Genomic DNA, 12,500 nt, shown 5'->3' on the forward strand with positions numbered 1-12,500 from the left:
TAATAATGGTTCATCATAATTTATGACCGAATAGGCTAATAACAGTCTTTCACCATAAATATGATTATTAAATTCCGATGCAACTACTGTGAGCGGTAAAACCATGTATTAAACATATCAATCTGTGATAGAAACATCCACCAATAAAATCGTACAATTGTTAAATATTTAATATTTTGAGAGGATTGGACTAATTCGTGTTATTTTTCTACTTCGCATGCAGTGGACTGAGTGCCATGGTGTCTAGGTTTTACCAAACTGTGACAGTATTTGATTTGTTAGCTTGTTATCTGCGTATTAAGCATTTCATAAAGTTTTATTAAGCACTCAATCAGGAATCCACAGCGCAAACAGTTATTCGGCTCAGTGAGTTGGGATTAATGCTATTAGCGAGTTCAGTGTGTAAAACAGCTGCTAATTATATTTCTTCTGCAGGTAATTGAGACACGAGCTCAGAGTCCGGCGCTTTGAACAGCAATCAAAGCTGATTCTCCGCAATCTGAAACAATATTTAACATTTCAACAATTGTCCAAGTTAGATCGCAAATATCAAGCTTGTGTGACATCACGATGCACAAGATTCATCTTTTCAGATGCCCGAGATTTCATTGACACCAGTTTGAAATGTTTCATTCATAAATAATGTGTCCCCTCATAATAATAATAATGATGATAATGATAATAATAATAATAATAATAATAGTCTGAAATTAAAAAGATCTTCAAACTGCTGGATAAACTATGCTTAAAAAAGGGGTTAATTTTTCGGTTAATAAAATCTGATTATTAACTTAATACAATATACTAGCATTCTGAAAAATATATGTTCATACAAAATGTTTTGCTAAAGTGTTATAACAATGCAATAAAAAAATACAACAAAGAAAAAAACAAAAATGCAGAAAAAGTGATGAAAGAGTGATGACTGAGCAAGTGTCTTACACATCACTAAATGTTTTGATGCATTCCTCATAAATCAAACCGGTTTTTTTTTGTATTTTAAATGAAACATTTATAATATTTATGAATGAATGAATCCGTGACTTACTCATTAAGACAGTGTTTCCTCAGTTCAGCGAAGTTGTTTAGTTCAGTGACTGGCTAGCACAGACAGTTGTTTCGATCCTGAATAAATCAATGTTTTGAATAGGCTGGACTAAATATTCACTCATAGAGTCACAGTCATCACCTACAGGAGCAAAGAAAGAGTCAGCGGCTCTGTTTTTCGCTGTTTTAATCTCTGTTTTTGGTGAACAGATCGTAAGTTTTTAAGTGTTAAATACAGATTGTAAAAGGGTCTAAAACGTGTTATGATCGGATCACTGAAGCTCGACCAACATCGATGCCACATCGCATCTGTAGTGAACACTAACCTTTCTGAATCCGCACTGAAGCCTTCAAATCTTTACTGTTCTTCATCTTGAAATGAGCTAAATAGACAGCGGGCACATTTAAAAATATTTATAATTTAACAGTGAATTTCTAATATAAACCATTCAACTGACAAATTGTCTGAACAATCATGTCACAGAGAGATTGTTTTATGGAACATCTTAAATAGTGAATGTAAATGTGTAAGCCTCTGTTATAAAATGTTTCAACTATGCCAAAATCTGCTTGAATTTAGAGAAAGAGAGCGCGAGGTGAAGTGACAAGCGCTTTCGGAGACAGAGAGCTACACTCGAGTTTAGGAGCTTAAATAACCGTGAGGCATCGAGTGGCCCTTTACGCCTGATTGCGCTAATTGCTTTGAAATAGGAGACATTATCTGTAATGATCTCAGCAGCCAGGTCTTTCATCTTCTGCGAGAGCATCATAATGTTGTGATCAAGCTCTGAACGCGACTCGATCCGCGCATCTGTCGGGACGAGGACTCTAACATCATGTAAACGACACGAGTCAAAGTACACCGCGTGAGTTTGTGTCTGAAACAGCTTAATGAGACACACATGTTCCGCGGTGACACAGAGCCTGAAATCCTTTGGCTGTTCACCAAGGCCAAACGTTTCCCTCGGACCCTCTTTTGATATCCACGGAACCTTTTAAGTCTTTTAAGTCAGAATTGACAGAGTCTGCATGAAAAGGGTTAAGACAACTCTCGGAGAGAACCACAAAGGCTCTTTGTCTCGTGTGCCTGCCTCCAGACTCGGAATCAAAGGTGGAGTTTGTGAAGTTAAACAAAGCTCTGATGGGACTTACAGTCACAGTTCAGCCCTCATTTGTTGCCCTGAGATTTCAATAAAAACTATGGTAATCACCTTCTCCACGGCACATCTTACCCTAAAGCGCATGATAACTGCCCCTAACTCTGTTCCCTGCACAAACAGCCCACGCAGATATTTCCCAGCAAGCAATAGCCGTCATTTCAACGTCTGGGTTAAATATAGACCAGATATAGTCCTGCTATGTGTAACCCACTTTTAGCCCAAATAACATTTAATCTGGATAAATATATATTTTTTTGCAAAATAACTTGTGAGATGTATGATATTCCATCATGTACGCAGAGTCTAACGTGATTACAAGTTGTTTGGTTTACTTTATTTTACATGTTATATGTGTAGGCTGTGCGTAGCCACGATTTAGCTCGTATTCAGACCCGGCTATTGTAGCCCACTTTTTGTCAAAACTGATTAATTGTATTTTTTTGCCAGGCAGTGCATGAAATGGTTAATATTCAATCATGTTCGCATTGGTATGATATCAAGGTTCAATACGTCATTTCACGGCATGGTAGATCACGATTTAGCTCCGAATTGGACGGGCTATATGCGGTCTGCTTTAGCCCACCTGGCGAAATTATTGCAATCTGGGCTCAGATTTAGACCAGCGACCTAGAATATTAGTCTTTGAAATGTTTTCGCTTACACAGCTTAATATATATTTTCTGTCAAACATTCATACACAATCTACGATAAAAATATCTAATCAAATGCAATTGCATTTCCCAACCGCTAGATGGCACAATTGAAACACTACTGAGACATGTCTACTGGAACTAATGCCATTGCGTGACTAGATCACTTTAGCCAAATCTCGCGATAAACATTTCCGCCATTTTATTTTACACGAGGCAGCTGTCGAAGAGCAACGGGTGAGCAACAGTCTGAGTGAAAACCTTCACATTTCTACTTCGATCTTGTAAGTATGCGTGTTATTTTTGATATGTTTATTGTTTAAATTAGTTAGCTGTTATAATGTGTAGAAACCGTGACATTTTAACATTAACATTGCAGAGTACTACTTTTCTCCAAAAAGTTAACGTTACCTGCACGTGTTATTGCAAATGTATCTAAATTCAATGAATGTGGTAAGCATGAAACTATGAAACTTATCATTACTATTTTTTTATTATTATAAAGATACCAGTATATCTTTGTATTTAAATTAGAGTTGATTTAAAGCAAATTTTGTAAGTACTTTACATAAAATTTAACAGCAGCATAGTGCAACATGAAAAGAAATTAAAAAAAAAAATCCTCTCCATTTAATAAAAGGTAGTGGCAAACATAAGTCTTTAAACTTGTTTGTAAATAATTAAAATATGCAGCATACATTCAGTTTTCAGTGAATTTGTTTCAGATATAAATTTGAATGCTGCTTTTCCATGTTTTGTTTTGACTTTGGAGATATAAAAGTAGCTGGGTACTGTCCCAGATGTCCTGAGAGGTCTGCTCTGGATGGTTCATAGTGCATCAGAAGATTAGAAATTTACTTTGGCCTTAAAATGTTAATTTAATAACCAACTGTAGTTGTTGGATATTAATTTTTTGACAGATAGCCAGTGTAAAAACCTCAGAACTGGAGTGATGTAATCCACTTTATTTGATTTAAAGACACTGTTTATTGGAAATCATCCTGCAATCAGTCAACAAAGTACAGCAATTGAATATACAGAATACTTGTCAGTGACTACCATTAAATGTCTTGTTACCAACATTCATCAAAATATATTTTTTTGTGTGTGTTCAACAGAAGAAAGCCATACAGGTTTGGAACCAAGTGAAAGTGAGTAAATGATTACATGTTGTTGTTTTTATTTTATTTTTAAGTGAACTACGCCTATAAGTATTTTTTATGTTTATTAGAGTTATATGAGTAAGTGATAAAGAATGATTTATAATGATAGTTCACTTTGAAATTAAATTGATATGTTTAAGCTTACCTTATGGGCATCCAAGATGTAGGTGTCTTTGTTTCCGCAGTAGTTTCAATTTTTATATTTTTAGGTCAAACTGTTCTTGTCTGTCAGTCATATAATGCAGGTCTATATGGTCACCACCTGAAAGAGCATGCACAGAGAAGTCCAAATTAAACAATTCCCCACCATACACACTGATAGCCTAAGACACGAAACGAGCGGTTTGTGTCAGAAAACGAACAGTATTTATATCGTTTTACCTCTTATAACACAGCAACGTCGAAGTGATCTGAGGGCGCGCGTGCTTCGGCGTGTGCGCATTCTGGGCTGGCTTAGTCTAAGTGCAGCGCTTGTGCAAATTAAGCCAGAACGCGGACGCATCACACACCTGGAAGCACGCGAGCTCTCATATCACTTGGACGTGGCTGTGTACAAGAGGTAAAAACGATATAAATACTGTTCATTTTCTCACACAGACTGCTCGTTTCGTGTCTTAGTCCATCAGTGTGTACTTACGATGGGGAATTGTTTAATTTGCACTTCTCTGTGCATGGCCTTTTTAGGTGGTGACCATAGACCTGCATTATATGACTGACAGACAAGAATAGTTTGACCTAAAAAATCAAAGTTGAAACTACTGCGGAAACAAAGACACCTACATCTTGGACGTCCTTAAGGTAAGCTAAAACATACCAACATTTAATTTCAAAGTGAACTATCCCTTTAAACTTGAGGGAAGAATTAAAGTAGAAATGAAAATAAAATCTGTTTTCACCTTCATTTTAATGATAACTAAAAAAAATACTGTATTTCAGTTTCAAAACACATTATGGTAGTAGTCAGACATGTCTTGGGATAACAGTGTTACATAATCAATTATAATGTTAATTTTATTTCCATATTCAGAAGTTATGGATCCCAAATATCTAAGAGAATGGCGTCGCTTAAGAGATCGAGTTAATGCTCTTGCTGAAAATTAATAGGTCATTTTCATTGCCATTTAAGTGAAATTACAGAACTTGCATATATGAGCTTGATAAAAATGAACATTCGAGAAGAAAATTTCAGATATATATGTATATGTGTGTATGTGTGTGTCTGTATAGCCTATATATGTGTATATATATAATATATATATAATATATATATATATATATATATATATATATATATATATATTATATATGCCTTGTACAGAATTGTTCAATACGCGTATCGTTACACACCGTATTGCATCACCACTACGCGAGCAAAAATGTTCAATTATTGATATTAATTATAATATTGATATAAATTATTGTCTATATTGATATAAATTATATAGTCTCAATCTATATTCTGTTAACTCTATCTATTAAATCATCCTAGCAAAAGTGATTGACTAATTAGTTAAAAAGGATTGTCAACAATGTTCTTCTTGAGCAATAATTCTTTCCTTTTTCTCATTTGGCAGACGCAGTGATGACCAGCTTTCCATGAGCTATGGAATGTGAAATAAAAAATGCTATTTCTAATCATTTCAAACAAGCACCAGGGAGGGCAGGGGGTGGGGGTTATGGATCTAAAGTAAACAGTTAATTCTTAAAAATTAATTGTTTTACATATTTTTCCAATGTTTTATTTGTTCATTTTTATGTTTGAATGTTGTCCAAGTTGTTGTTGTCTATATAATTGTTCAAAATAAATCCCTTTATATTCAATTAGTTTGGATGGATTTTCATTTATGAGAACCTGTTATATTTGAGTGAAAAGAATCCTTATGCCTCATTTTGTTGTCTATTACATGTATATGTAGTGTAATGGATGCCTAGTCTATTCTTGGGCTATGGTTAGACGTCTATTAGATTTTCACTGATAGCCCAAAATCAGCCTTGTTTTAGCCTAGACCCATATTACCTGTCTATTAGACGTGTGTAGTCATTTAGCGGTCTAATTGATGACTAGTCTATTCTTGGGCTATGGTTAGACGCCTATTGGACGTATAAATATAGTCGTTCAATAGCTGTCTGATTGTCTATTCTTGGGCTATGGTTAGACGTCTATTAGACGTATATATGTAGTCATTCAATAGCTGTCTATTCTTGGGGTATGTTTAGACGTCTATTAGATTTTCACTGACAGCCCAAAATTAGCCTCGATTTAGCCTAGACGTCTCGGCTGTGTTTAGACGGCTATTAGACGTCTATTAGACGCAAAATTGCTTGCTGGGTTACTACTCCCTTACACGAAGGAGATCCGTGCTTTCTCGGCCAGCGGGAGGGTAATGTGTTTCGTGTGTGCAGGTTTGTGTTTATGTTGCTCATTTTTACTGCGGAAGGATCAAACATCCCCGCAGCGCGAGACTTCAAAGCGCGCGACACACAGCGCCACTCATTTCATCTAATGGGCTCTAAGTGTCTCCAAGCATAATTACAGATTTATTCCGTTTAAGTGCCGGATGTGAAATTAAGGAAATGCTAAATTACCGCTTGCGTGTAATTTTATCAGTTACAACCAATTGCAGTTTACGAAAGAGGCTGTTCTGAACCACAGCATGCAAGAAGGTACAGCAGTAAACTGAAAACATTGCACACAGGAACTTATTTCAGGCTGATTTATAATTAATAAATGATGTTGTGAAGCAGTTAATTTGCCTAACTGTCATCGCAGTCTCTGCCTCTATTACAGCAGCTAGTAAACAGAGAGAGAGAGAGAGAGAGAGAGAGAGAGAGAGAGAGAGAGAGAGAGAGAGAAAGAGAGAGAGAGAGAGAGAGAGAGAGAGAGAGAAAGAGAGAGAGAGAGAGAGAGAGAGGTCCTGCTGCTGCTGGAGAGGTGCTTTGATCCCGCCGCTGCTGGCGCCAAAAAACAACATCACTAAGACAATAATTACCTCGGTAAAACACTAATCACCACTGGCAAAGAAAACGTTCAGGAATAGGCTGACCATGACGGGCCGTTGTCTCCTTCCCGGATAACAGGATTTTTTGACATGAAAGTTCAAAAATAGGCAAGCAGCAAAGGAATAAGTCAAAGTAAATGAAATAGTCCTCATAAACAGTCATTGTCACTGCAGTTAGTTATCTTTAATTTCATAACGCTTGAAAAGTAGGATGCATTACAAAATGCAGTATCCTCCTTTATTTTGCGCTGTGTTTTTTGTTGCAAAAGCTGCTCCACACAAACAGACCCGACAATCAAAGTTAGGAGAAACTTAAGCCCCGCCCCGCTCGGTTCGGATTGGATGAGGCGCGTGTTATTATCTTACAGTACTCCGTAGAGGAGTTAAACAGCAGCATGTTCTAAGCATCCGATCTCTCACTGTACACTAAAAACCGAGAGAAACTCGTGCATGGCTCCAGTCATCACCATGACTTCTACTGGTTTTAAAGCTGAAGATCATTCCCGTGTGATTTTAGGAGATAAAGGAGAGATGCATACCAGCATCGGTGTGGAGGAGGACGAAGAGAAACCGAAGATTCTCCCGTTCAGCGTCGAGGCTCTGATGGCAGAACGGAGACCGAGCTCCTCCACCGGAGCGGATCCGGTGCGGACCGGTGCTCGCGTGGCCTTCTCCGTTGACGTCCTGAAGCTGTCGGAGGAGTCGGAGCAGAGCGCGTGGACGCATCACCTCTCTCCCCGTGAGTTACAGCTTCTGAAACAATTAACTTTCATATGAGCTCAGATTCAGATCTGCAGCAACGTGCACAAAGGCACACACTTTACCAAAATTAATCATAGTTTTATTAATGTAAAATAATTAATGTACAGATATGTTGTTTACAAGTGTGCAGTTTACAAATGTACAAATTTCGATTTCTATGTATAAATATACAAATATGTCAGTTGAAGGACAGTGTATAGTTATGGAAGTTAATTGTTCAGGATGAAGAAAGTGTAGGAACCATGTTATTGGGGTTGCTTAACATTTGTATAACTATAGTTTTACTACAAATACCTTGGATAAACCATGGTTAATGTTTATAAGGGACTTGGTTTTTACTTGATTGAGGTCACCAGAAACATTGATGAATTATTATTCCAAAAAAAAATTTGCTAGCCAAAATTATATAAGATATATTTAAAAGTTCCTAAAAGAGTTGAAGACTGCACTGACAATGTTTAAGTGCAACAATAATATGATTTCTTCCAATAACTTAAGACAGTAAGTGCTGGCATATTCTACTACGATCATGACCGCTATTGTGAACTTATTTATGACCATGGACCAAAAAACCACAAAAAAGTCATAAGGGTACCATTTTAAAAATGAAATATTGTTAAATAAATAAACTTTCCATCGATGTATGGTTTGTTAGGATAGGACAATATTTGGAAAATCTGGATTGAGAAAATCACCTTATGCATTCTTAGCAATGTATATTACTAATCAAAAATTTAGTTTTGATATATTTACGGTAGGAAATTTACTAAATATCTTCATGGAACATGATCTTTCCCCAAATAGATTTTTGGCATAAAAGAAAAAACAATAATCCTGACACACAATGCATTGTTGACTTTTATTACAAATAGTAATAATAATTCCTTATATTTATATAGCGCTTTTCAAAGCACTCAAAGCGCTTTACATGAAGGGGGTATCCTCATCCACCACCAGTGGATATCCATGATGCAAATATATCCATGCTACCTATGACTGCTTTTGTGCTTGAGCCTCACATTTGCATCAGTTTGATCTAAGTATTGTGTTTACATGAAGCAATATAGCTAAATCTCATTATTTTCACATCAGGTTGCATGTAGTCGTTCAGCTGAGCTCAGAAGCAGTGTGAGAGATGAGTGTAAAGCTCGATGTGTTGTTGTTGTCTCCAGGGCGTCTCAGTCCTCCAGCGTGTCCTCTGAGAAAACACAAAACCAACCGAAAGCCTCGGACCCCGTTCAGTACGTCACAGCTGCTGGCGCTGGAGAGGAAGTTCCGTCAGAAACAGTATCTGTCCATCGCAGAACGGGCCGAGTTCTCCAGCTCGCTGAACCTGACCGAGACTCAGGTGAAGATCTGGTTCCAGAACAGACGAGCTAAAGCCAAGCGGCTCCAGGAGGCCGAGCTGGAGAAGATAAAACTGGCCTCTAAACCGATGCTTCCTCCCGCCTTCGGCTTTTCATTTCCCGTCGGTGCTCACGCTCCGGCTTCATACACGGGATCACATCCGTTTCACAGACACTCGGTGAGCGTGACTCCGGTGGGACTGTACACACACATGGGATACAGCATGTACCATTTAGCTTAGAGGACGATCCAGTGCATCTGAAGGGACTTTCTCTGCATCTTCAGCAATTCTGTTCCAACAAAATTGGACATTTACTTTAATGGTGGCATTTAACACGGCCTGTACTTTCAGAGAGAGTTATGAAAATGGATTTGGTCAAAGGTAGGTCAGGAGAAAAGAGTCTGTATCTCACAGTTGCATTCGTAGCAATGCGTTCATGATCCAAAATCTCCATAGAATTTTAAAAATAAACAACACTGACTGTTGTTTAAATGATTCCCTTCGAAAGGGATCTGAAATGTAAAATATTGTACATTTGGACAAAAATACCATTTATATGATGAATATATTTGTTAAATAAATTAACAGCAAATGGTCTATTCTTTGTTTTCTCCTTTTTTTAGCAGAACAATTGACTAGTTTATGAGAGGGATTCTAAGCATTGAAAAACATGTCCCAAAAGGGAACCAAAATGTTTCCTAATTTGATGATGACTCATTGCAAAACAAAATTCCTAACTCCTTCAAAATCATGCCAAGCAGCTTTAAGAGTCAATCATATTTTCAGTTGTTTTACGAGGCTGGCATATATCAATGACATTTCAAACTGCTCAACAGTTCTACACATATTCATTTGTGGAGCAGATTAACATCAAAGGTTCTTGCCCAGCACACTGTGTCCACATGGTAATGGTACATAATTCCTTACAGAAATAAATCTATGTAAAATGTGACTCGAAAAGAACAGGCAGTCTTTGAGTGTCGTGGTGAAAGTGCATTTAAACTGTCATCTATCATCTGGCTGGAGTCTATTTCCACAGCTGTTGCTTATTGCTCTGAAATAACCCACTTAGATTTCCTTGGCGCCGAGGACCTCTGAGAGACCAACATCTACAAACCCGTCACTTGTGAGAAGTTCAGACTGAGTGAAATTACCTTAAATGATTGGACTGGAATCCTCTTATTGAAGGGATGAAATTACAGCGAACCTGCAGCACATTAAAGACTGAGGTTAGATCTAAAGTGTACAGTCAGTAACGCATCGACGGGTGAAGACATGTCTCTGATGAAGCCTGCATCGATTATATGCGGATCGCGCCATTTCAGTATAATGTAATAGGCTATTATAAAAACGATTAGCTGTTTATTATTCGTTTTATAAGAATATATTCAATCATTGACGCTGGGCCACATGTTGGCTTGGTGCTTCAAAAACCTTTAACCATAGAGATGACCACTGAAATAGAAACAAGCATGAGATTAAAAGTGGGAAAAAAAAACGCAATCTATGAAATTTTTGAATTGATATCGTTTTTGTGAAGAAATTGCTATTCTACTGGGACTGAAGTCACTGCTCGGTAATTAATAAAAGCCCTAATGACAATACGATGAGAATCACACGCGTGAGCGCGCCTGCTGAAAGCGAGGACGAGCTCACAAAAGATCTGAGGGGAATCTGTCCCTTCTTTTCAGAAGAGGTCACTCTCTCTCTCTCTCTTCACGCCCCGGGCTAAAAGGGAAACAAAAGTCACTTGTTTTTATCATCCAAAATATCACAACGGGAAGTTTGTGAAGAGAATCGGCGCTTCATTCGACTGGCGCCACGTCCGTCAATCTGTCTCTCTCTCTTCAGTCACAGACTCCAACTCAGACCTTCAGGCAAGTTTGACTGCTCATATAAAACCAGTCTAAACCAACCTAAATTAGGGTTAAACATTAAAATAATAAAACATAAATTAAACTTTTAAATGATAAATTAACCACAGATGACGTTGTTATTTTCATTCACACACGCAAATGCAATCGATGCGAATGCGTTACAGCTCCGGTATATTACTGTATAAATTGGTTGTTCTTCTTTCCTGTTTATAGAAGGATATAGGGATTCGTTCAACGTTCCAGTCAGTGTGTACCATGACATTCAAACTTAAAAATGTGTCGGTATTATTGTATTTTATTTGATTATATTGACAAATTCCATTTAATAGAAAAAAAATTAGCTATATATTTTCGCCCTGTCAAGTCATCTGTTTAAAAGAGAAAGAGAGAGACTGATATTTGAAGACCCAATATTAATAGTCCATTTCCCTAACTAAATGCAAAAATATTTTCCATTCACTGGAATGACACACATTGGTGAAAAACACAAATCAGTGAAGTCTAGAAGAAGTGTCCGTGAAACAGATGCGGAATCGAAAACATCATCTAAAGAGCTGACTGTGGATTGATTCTGTCATGAGCTATAGCGCCCCCTCGCGGTTCATGCCACTTTAAACTATTTGCACGATATTTAGCCTACTCAGCATTTAACTGCAAACTTTGTGTTTATAATAATAGAAAGCCATCGCTTTAAACGTTTTTTAAATCACAGTTTGAGTGATTTATTTGACACATGAAATGCACGTTGACATATGCCCCACATTGAAAACTGAGACCGTGAGAAAAATTCATAAAGTTCTTGCATCTGCTTAAATAAAAGACCAGTTTATAGACAAGCACTGTAAAACCCAACCGGAAAATAAAAGGCCTATAATATTAACCACATACAGATGAACCCAACCCTACAATTTTATCATTACTTACCACTATAATAAGAAAACGTTTCTCTCATTATAACCCTGTGATGATGAATGTTTACATAATGTCGTATCGTAAACTGACTACATCTCAAACTAAATGTCTACATTAAAGAACAATAACATGTAGTTTACTGCAGTATTTGGTTTATAAGTCTGCGCTGAACATGAATTGTAGATATTTTGACTTCCGTAACAATTCAATTTCAAGAAACATAAATGGACATGTTCATGAAGATATTTAGTTCATTTCCTATCGTAAATATATCAAAACTTAATGTTTGATTAGTAATATACATTGCTAAGAACTTAATCTGAACAACTTTAAAGATGATTTTCTCAATATTTAGATGTTTTTGCTCCCTCAGATTCCAGATTTACAAATAGTTGTATCTCAGCCAAATATTGTCTTCTCCGAACAAACCACACATCACTGGAGAGATCATTTATTCAGCTTCAGATGATGTATACATCTCAGTTTTAAAATAAAATGGACCCTTACAAACTGGTTTTGTGATCCAGAGTCACAAAACCGAACTATTACTGAGATCAATGTTTTCTTTGAGATTTTGAAGAA

The 12,500-nt window shown here is 37.0% G+C and overlaps 1 protein-coding gene and 1 long non-coding RNA gene across 2 annotated transcripts; both read left to right on the forward strand.

Moving 5' to 3' along the window:
- Positions 1 to 2,467: 2,467 nt before the first annotated feature.
- LOC113084940 (uncharacterized) lies at positions 2,468 to 5,901 on the forward strand. The gene is made up of 3 exons (XR_003283893.1): positions 2,468 to 3,141; positions 3,976 to 4,008; positions 5,595 to 5,901. It is a non-coding gene; the product is annotated as an uncharacterized LOC113084940 (long non-coding RNA).
- A 1,414-nt stretch (positions 5,902 to 7,315) lies between these two features.
- Positions 7,316 to 9,726, forward strand: LOC113084938 (homeobox protein MSX-2). Its single transcript, XM_026255038.1, has 2 exons — positions 7,316 to 7,758; positions 8,954 to 9,726. The coding sequence occupies exons 1-2, from the start codon at positions 7,470 to 7,472 to the stop codon at positions 9,367 to 9,369; spliced, it is 705 nt and encodes a 234-aa protein (XP_026110823.1). The 5' UTR covers positions 7,316 to 7,469; the 3' UTR covers positions 9,370 to 9,726.
- The last annotated feature ends 2,774 nt before the right edge of the window (positions 9,727 to 12,500 follow it).

The sequence above is a fragment of the Carassius auratus genome, unplaced genomic scaffold (assembly GCF_003368295.1).
Source record: "Carassius auratus strain Wakin unplaced genomic scaffold, ASM336829v1 scaf_tig00040940, whole genome shotgun sequence".
NCBI classification, from domain to species: Eukaryota; Metazoa; Chordata; class Actinopteri; order Cypriniformes; family Cyprinidae; genus Carassius; species Carassius auratus.